This window comes from Podarcis gaigeae, assembly GCF_964106915.1.
Source record: "Podarcis gaigeae genome assembly, chromosome: 3".
In the NCBI taxonomy this organism is placed as follows: domain Eukaryota; kingdom Metazoa; phylum Chordata; class Lepidosauria; order Squamata; family Lacertidae; genus Podarcis; species Podarcis gaigeae.
In genome coordinates this window covers 10,714,888-10,723,814 of record NC_139680.1, presented here as the reverse complement: position 1 = coordinate 10,723,814, position 8,927 = coordinate 10,714,888, and the positions used below count along the sequence as shown (strand labels likewise).

Genomic DNA, 8,927 nt, shown 5'->3' with positions numbered 1-8,927 from the left:
TCAGGAATGCTGGCGTCCAAGTCTGTGATTCAGACCCACAGCAATATGTTTGAAATAGCTCAGACCAAATGTGTCCGCCTGCATTTACGTTTGTCTGAATATCAGAAGAGTGAGGCTGAAGGCATCAGTCACACACAGGCTAGTCCTATGGAGACCTGACTGTGGTGGCTTAACTATAGATGGGTCACAGTTGACCTGTGGACAGACTCCACTGAGAACTTGAAGCATGGTGTTTATGGTGAGGAGATATGGAAGCTGCTTCTGGGCACTGTTCTAAGTAGCTTATTGGTCACAGCAAACCAAGTGAAAAAATGTGCGGATGAAGCCTTTGGACTACACTAAATAAGTATAGCTCTTCCTGGGATTGCATGTGCCATGTCCCTGAGATGCCCAAATGAGAAGCTCAAGCAATAATAATAATAATAATTTATTATTTATACCCCACCCATCTGGCTGGGCTTCCCCAGCCACTCTGGGCAGCTTCCCAAAAAATATTAAAATACTGTAATACATCAAACATTAAAAGCTTCCCCAAACACGGCTGCCTTCAGATGTCTTCTAAAAGTCTGGTAGTTGTTCTCTTTGACATCTGGTGGGAGGGCGTTCCACAGGGAGGGCGCCACTACCGAGAAGGCCCTCTGCCTGGTTCCCTGTAACTTGGCTTCTCGCAGTGAGGGAACCGCCAGAAGGCCCTCGGTGCTGGACCTCAGTGTCCGGGTAGAACGATGGGGGTGAAGATGCTCCTTCAGATATACTGGACCGAGGCCGTTTAGGGCTTTAAAGGTCAGCACCAACACTTTGAATTGTGCTCAGAAACGCAATAAACGGAAAATAAAATCTAGAGAGAAAGATTGGTAGGGGGTTTGTTGGAAGGGTAGAAAAGAAGGAGCAAATTATATGCCACAATAATAAAAAAATGAATCCAGGAAAGATTTGCTTAGGTTTTATTCATGTTGGAATATTACAGCCTGCAAGTTCATAGACTGTAGAAATCCACAGTCTAACTTTCATACGTCCTATGCAGAACTCTTTCAAATACATCTGACAATGCTTAGACGATGATCTTTCATTTCTTTTGCCAGTTCACGGAATCCAACAGCCACTGTTCCAAGGCATCAACATGCTCTTCTAGCCATTTCATGACATTGAGGCACTTAACCCCCAGTGCTGTCACTTGTGCTCTTCCTAGCTTTGGGGTAGATTTCTGAGAAGATGCTTCTCTCAGTGTGCTGCACCCCTCTAGCCACTTAGTGGCAGTTGCTGTGTAGTCGGCCAATAACTGTTCTAGGATTTTAACGTGGTCTTCTGGGTGCTGCATATGAATCCTTGTTGACTCTTGCCGTGAATTGCCCACACTGTTGCCTGGGATCTCCAATGCTTTGTTGAAGGTCATGAGGTCCTCCTCCAGCCACTTGCTTAGGGTAGCATTTGGGTGTTTCAGCCACATGTGTGCTTTGCTGATGTTTTCTTCCCAACACTTGTCATGAAGTAGGATCTCTTTGCCCAGCCTGTAGTCAGAACCTTCCATATACCTATTATGGAGCTCTTGGATATTCCACAAGTACATATTGAGCCATGCGGTAAGATCCTTGCTATGTTGCTCCAGCCATTCCCATAGGTTTATGACATGTTCTTTCACCAGCTGGTCTAAAGCCCCCAAGTGATCTTCCGTCCAGTTGTCAAGTTTCTGCAGAAGAATATCTATGGTCCTCAAATCTTTCTCCCATTGTCTGAAGAACACAACAGATTTGAAAGAAATGACAGTGATATAGTTGACTATATTGTGTATGCAGCATAAACCTACCCACACATATAAAGGGTAAAGGGACCCCTGACCATTAGGTCCAGTCGTGACCGACTCTGAGGTTGTGGTGCTCATCTTGCTTTACTGACTGAGGGAGCCAGCGTACAGCTTCTGGGTCATGTGGCCAGCATGACTAAGCCACTACTGGCGAAACCAGAGCAGTGCACGGAAACGCCGTTTATCTTCCCACCGGAGTGGTACCTATTTATCTACTTTGACGTGCTTTCGAACTGCTAGGTTGGCAGGAGCAGGGACTGAGCAACAGGAGCTCACCCCATCATGGGGATTCGAACTGCCAACCTTCTGATCGGCAAGCCCTAGGCTCTGTGGTTTAGACCACAGCACCACCCACGTCCCTTTACCCACACGTATGCTGTCTTGTAAATGAAAACTACTCTTTTTAGTAGCTGACCTATTAATTGAGCAAGAACTCAGGGACAAAGCATATGTACAGCTTGCAGGTTCAATTTCCAGTTAAATGATCCTCTAGTGTCACTGTTCTCCTTGATCCTCACATTTCAATCCCCCACTTCTACAACCAATGGTTTAGATCCAGAGTACATTAACCACACTTACATAGGTCCTATAAAAACCAGTGGGACTTCAGCTGGTAATGACTAACTTTTCACATTTATTTCAATGTGAAATGACACTTAAATAAGTGTGATTACCTTGGTTTGGATCCAGTCCAAATGTTTGGTTGTACTAGAAGCAGATCTTTTGCAGAAAACAAGGATTTTGGAGTAGGTTGTTGGACATCAGACTTATAAAGTTTCAGACTACGCATTAATAAATTTTGTGATTTGTTCCTCCATTTTGTTTTAAGTAACACAAAGCATTCTCTGACCAATTGCCTGAGTGCGAAACAGGGTGGGTGGGAAGAGACTTATTAACTGATAAGAACATAGTATGAGCCCTACTAAATCAGGCAAGAGGCCTATAATCTCATATAGCATCGCGTTTATCAACATGGCTACCCAGAACCCTCTTTGACCACATGTGATCTCTTCAGGTGGAGAGATCCCTCTCTTGCATGCATGCATTGCTGGGCACCCAAATCACACCACTTCTGTTGTGGATAGAGAGAGGAAGATCACCTGCCTCTTCAGCCATGTATTCCATAAATCTATGCACATCAATATATTTGGAACACTGGAATGCTTATACAAAACCAAGACATAAACATCTATTGCCCTGTATGTTCTAACAAGCCATACCTGCAGAGACTGGTACCATGAGTGACTATCAGGAGGATCTTTCCAGCTTCTCCCTGGCTCTGGTAATGAATATAATAAATAAATAAATGCATTTTTATTTATACCCTGCCCTTCCTGGTTCAAAAACCGGGCTCAGGGCGGCTAACAACAAATTGAAAACACTTTTTTATTTTTATTTTTAAAATAATATTTATTAAGATTTTGAAAGATTACAAAATTAAAGAAAAAAGAAAAAAAAGAGCAAAAACACAGGAAAATAAAAACAATTAAGAAGAAAAAAAACCAAATCAATCCTTCCGTAACTTATCTTTCATTTGCTTGTTTCCTTGACCTCCTCACACCTCCCTTTTTTGTGTTCTAGTTCAATTAGCTATTTCAGCAAATCCTTTCCATCTTTGTTTTTATCCTAATAATTTATCTTAATGTAATGTAACTTTACATTCTCACCAATTAACAATCTATTTTTTCTTAATCTTTTATAACATTTCTGCTAAAACCACGTAACTTCATTCCAACATCCTTCTAACATTCCTTAATTTTACAATGTTTCTGTAAATAAACTTTAAATTTCTTCCACCAACTCTTCTCCCTGGTCTCGGATTCTGCCAGTCATTTCTGCCAGTTCCATGTAGTCCATCACCTTCATCTGCCATTCTTACCTGGCAGCGGAGACACCTTGATCATGAAAACACTTTTTTAATGACCAGGCACTTGTTGTGTCTCCTTTCCTTACAGCACTGAAAGTAACTTTCAATAGCATACTCAAAAGAATCGGTTGTTGTTTTCTGTGTGAATCCTGTTCTGATTCATGGAAATTACTCTGCAGTTTTCCGTAAAGAGACGTTGATTGTGCAACTTCAGCTCAAGGTGTGTTGAAATGGAGCCACCTAAACTGTTTTGCACAAATGGAGAGATGCCCAAGAGATCTCGACAGCTGCGTCTGCGTTCTTTATTTACAGCTTTACCGCTTTTGCCAGATACGAAACACATACAAAAATAACACTCTAAAAATAAACATGGCGCATACAATTTCTACATGGGAGGCGCCAACTATGGAATTCTTTCTCCCATTCACTGAGCGTATAAAGCAAACATCCCAGTTGAGCATAATGCAATGATGAATCACTGCTTCACAGCCAGAACACATTTTATCCTGTGCAAGCTATCGGCATAATCCACTCCATGCCCTGTTCCTGAACAGTCACTATGCAAACACTATTCTCTGCGCATAGGAATGGGGCTGTTGGGTTCAGCAGTAGGAGAATCTTCAAAGAACACCCTGCTGGGATGGAAATTAAGGGATCATCTCCTATGCCTTTACAGTGGTACCTTGGGTTAAGAACTTAATTCGTTCTGGATGTCCATTCTTAACCTGAAACTGTCCTTAACCTAAGGTACCACTTTAGCTAATGGGGCCTCCCACTGCTACTGCCGCCGTGCCGCTGCCGCGCAATTTCTGTTCTCATCCTGAAGTAAAGTTCTTAACTCAAAGTATTATTTCTGGGTTAGCAGAGTCTGTAACCTGAAGCGTCTGTAACCCGAGGAACTGTTGTAATGGTTTACAGTCCAATCCTGTACATGTTTATGTAGATATAAATTCAAGCCCTTCTCACGAGAAGCTGGCAGCAGTCCAGGCACCAGGCTTGATTCCCTGTTGACCTCCCTGGCTGCATTCCCCAGCAGACGCAGGCAAGGTCTCGATCGGCGATTCTTCTCAAACGTGAGAAGAACACACCCCTCTTTCCTGCCTCCCCCAGGCAGGGGAAAGAGATAGACAGAAACGTATTTACATGCTTTTATTTCTGTCTTTGCAGCGTTACAAAAAACATGACTGCTCTCTCCATACTCCAGCAGTGTTGGGACTAAAACCTCCTGTACATTCTGTACAGCTCATATTACACTCTGAGGTAATTCCGGTGCTGCGCACTGTGAAATGACTGCCCCTCTGTTCCCACAGCAGTCCCAACATTCCCATCATGTTTACACTTCAAGCTAGGACTTTGCAGCAGCATTGCTTCATTATCGTAACAATATAAACCCCACTGAGCTCAATGAAACCTTCCCTGATGCAAGTTTGTGTGGGACAGCAGTCCTCCTCCCCACTGTGGTCCCAAGGAAGTACCCTCCTTCCCCAGTGCTCAATCTGCTCTTAGTCCCAGAAGGAAGTTTCCGTTGGCACTGCAATCTAATAATGTTAGCAGGCGGAGTTAACTTTCAAGACTTGGCTGCAGCAAAGTAAATGACACTCACCAGGAATGAGCATAATGAAATGCAGTGCCAGAAGTAGTGGCAGGAGCATGACGAATGAATGTGCACCTGTAAGTTGTTGGGAGAGAGAAAGAATTTAGCATGAACAAGACCTAGAATGCGGCCGAAAGGTTGAACGTTCCATTCTGATCACTTCAGAATCATCAACCGTCATTTTCTGGAAAGGCAGCGCTAGCTGCCAGGCATACTACAGCCAAAATTAATTTCTCCCTGGCTGAAAGATCAATGTATTTATTTATTTCGCGACTGCTTTACATGAAGGCAAAGCAAAGCAAAAGCGCCTCTAAGCAGCTGGCAACCTATATTAAAGCATCAAATAGAACGTTCCAAAATTTCAAAACATTACAAAGAAAAAACACAATCAGAAGTATTCTGCCTCTAGATGCCAGTACTGATACATTCAGGTTCTGCTTGTAGGCATCTCATAGGCATCTGGTTGGTCACTGACAGAAGAGGATGCTGGAAGAGATGGACCATCAGCCTGATCCATCAGGATTTGGCAGGGATGCTGTGCTGGTCCTGTGAGTTACCTGAGAGGCGAGGGCCAAGTTCGGTCCATGGTCAAGGTGCAACGTGGAGGCAGTCCGTAGTAGCTGAAGCTGGGTGCAGGGCATGGAGTTGGGTGAAGTCAGGAACAGGCTTGCAAGCCCAGAGCCAGGGCGGGTCAGGAGCTCAGGCAGGAAAGCAGGACAGGGTTCAGGCAGGAACTAGCAACCAACAGTGTTGCTCCTGCAACTTGGGACTGGGGCTGGCCGGCTTTTATCTGCCCCGAGGCATAGGGCGGCCCCAATCCTCTGGTGACTCGCCTCTCCTGGCCTGGAGGCGAGCACTCCTCCTGCGGGAACTTAGTTCCCTCCGCCTCTCTGCCCTGAGCCTCTGCAACTCCAGAGAGGCTGGAGGGTTACCGGACTCAGAGGCAACCTCAGCTTCCTCTGACGGGGCTGAGAGTGGAGCACCCGCAGGCAATGGGTCCTCCATCACCCCCGGAGCCAGAGCAGACTCAGCTGATGCCTGCACCTGAGGATCCAGCACAGGTGAGGCTCAAGCCCCAGCCCTGGCTCAGCTGGTCCTGGAGGTGGGGACTCCTGTGCAGGCTGGGATCCCTCAGGTTCAGCATCCGAGTCCAAATCCCAGGCCATCACAGATGCAGACTCTGCTGCTTTGGGCAGGGATGGACCCACCACCATGTGATGCTAGGCGGCCTTGCTCACATGCCAAATAGCTCCGTGGTAGAGCACCTGCTGCTTTTGTAGATGGTCCCCAGTTCAAAACCCAGTATCTCCAGATGGGACCCTGCACTGGTCTCACTTGGTTTAAGGCAGATTCCTATGTTCCTATTTTCCTAAAACCTTTTCCTAGACCAACCCTTACATTTTTGATGTACACTCTTATTAGGTAAGAAAAATCAGAGCCTCTGTTCTATTCCTAATTGAAAAACAATAATCTTTTATCTATACTGGATGTATTCAATTTGGCCCAGAGTCTTACTTGTGTAATTGAATCAAAGGCAGCCTTCAAATCAATGAAGGCTGATTATAAGACCCCATGGGTTTTCTTGGCGTATTTGTCAATAAGATGTGCTAAGACAAAACAGTGATCTATGGTAGATCTGCCTTGCCAAAATCCAGTTTGCTCCTCTGCCAAGATAGCCTCAGCGTCCATTCAACTAGTTAATTTGATATAGAGGTGCTTTGCATATAATTTTTTTTGCCATTTGTGGAGGATCTTACGTACAGCACAGTATCTTTATATAGGCCATTAACCAAAAATAATAATCTTTTATTTATACTGGATGTATGTCTATTCCAAATGATTGTCTCCTGTTTGGAATATGATTCAGTGGTCAACCTTTATATTTAATTTCACCCCCAAGGAGCATACACCTGCTCCCACTCAGTCCATTAGGAATCCCATGGCCTGAAGATGCAGAACAGTTACTCCTCCCAAACCTTAACACTAAAACCAATCCATATATGCCCGAGATAGCCAAGATGGTATATTCCTGGTATTGTTGGACTCCAACTCCCAACAGCCTCAGCCAATATGGCCAGTGGCAAGCGATGATGGGAGTTGTAGTCAAACAACATTTGCAGACTCTCCAAGTATTCCTATTTTCCAGGGACACTCCTGGATTTGTCCCAGTTTCTGATCTGATCCTAGAAGGTTCTGCTTTCCCTTAGGACGTCTCTATTTTCATCGGAGAAATGTTGGCAGGTATGGAGTTATGCGACCCCCTGAACCACTTGAAGACAGCCCTGTATAGGAAAGGTTTATAAAAAATGTTTAATGTTTTATTACGTTTTTATATATGTTGGTCAGCACTGAATGCTCACTGGAAGGACAGACCCTGAAGCTGAGGCTCCAATACTTTGGCCACCTCGTGAGAAGAGAAGACTCCCTGGAAAAGACCCTGATGTTGGGAAAGATGGAGGGCACAAGGAGAAGGGGACGACGGAGGACGAGATGGTTGGACAGTGTTCTTGAAGCTACCAGCATGAGTTTGACCAAACTGCGGGAGGCAGTGGAAGACAGGAGTGCCTGGCGTGCTCTGGTCCACGGGGTCACGAAGAGTCAGACACAACTAAACGACTAAACAACAACAAATATATGTTGGAAGCGACCCAGAGTGGCTGTGCCAACCCAGTCAGATAAGTGGGGTAGAATTATCATCATCATCATCATCATCATCATCATCATTGACTAGAATGTCCCTATTTTCATCAGAGAAATGTTGGAGGATATGCATTTAGAGGTCCCCATATTGGCTTCCCCTGATATATGTCATATTATATATGCTCCCTATCATCTTACTATCAAGCTGGGGGAATAAGAATTCATTTCGATATAGTTCCTCAGCATTAGAGTGGCACCAAAAAGGTCCTTACCAATTTGTGACTGCTATTAACTGAGAAATCAGGTCCTCCCTTCCTCTTTCTCTGGGTGGCCTGTTGGCCCTCTTGCCTCCTACTGCAAATCTCCAGCCTGTGCCAGTAACTACTTGATGAGTTTCTCCCATTGTCTGAAGAAAACAACAGATTTTTTGTTTGTTTGTTTTTTGCAAAAAATTTAGTTTTTACAATATCAACGACAAACAAAAACATAAAACAAACAAAACATAACAAACATAAATCATAACCTTATTGAAAATAACAGTTATTTACTTTGTAAAACGACTTCCTTGTTCCCCCTTAGTTGAATTTCATTGCATATCCTTATAGCGGTTTTCCAAATCCCAATTTTAATACCTTTTAATTAAACATTAACATCTTTAAATCTTCTCCTTCTTATATTAGACATATTATTTTATCAGTTAACATAAATACAATCCTAAGCCCATTAAGTATCTGGACGCTATTTCCAGTTATTTTAGCTTAACAAATTTAGCTAAATAATATTTAAATTTATTCCATTCTTTGTGGTGTTCCTCCTCCTTCTGGTCGTGGACTCTTCCGGTTAGATCGGCTAGCTCCATAAAATCCATCATCTTCATCTGCCATTCTTCTACTGTTGGTAATTCTTGAGTTTTCCACTTTTTAGCTTTTTTTTTTTAAAAAAAAATTTATTCATTTTACAATACAAAAATATAAAAACACATAACACAAATTTTCACAAATACTTTTTTGGAGTTCCCTCAGCTC

General features: G+C 43.5%; 1 protein-coding gene across 1 annotated transcript; it reads right to left on the bottom strand.

Moving 5' to 3' along the window:
• Window positions 1-931: 931 nt before the first annotated feature.
• Window positions 932-8,264, bottom strand: LOC310840648 (uncharacterized protein). Its single transcript, XM_083730907.1, has 4 exons — window positions 8,175-8,264; window positions 5,272-5,337; window positions 3,022-3,080; window positions 932-1,730 (listed from the first exon to the last, which is right to left on the bottom strand). The coding sequence occupies exon 4, from the start codon at window positions 1,565-1,567 to the stop codon at window positions 1,067-1,069; it is 501 nt and encodes a 166-aa protein (XP_083587033.1). The 5' UTR covers window positions 1,568-1,730; window positions 3,022-3,080; window positions 5,272-5,337; window positions 8,175-8,264; the 3' UTR covers window positions 932-1,066.
• Window positions 8,265-8,927: the final 663 nt, after the last annotated feature.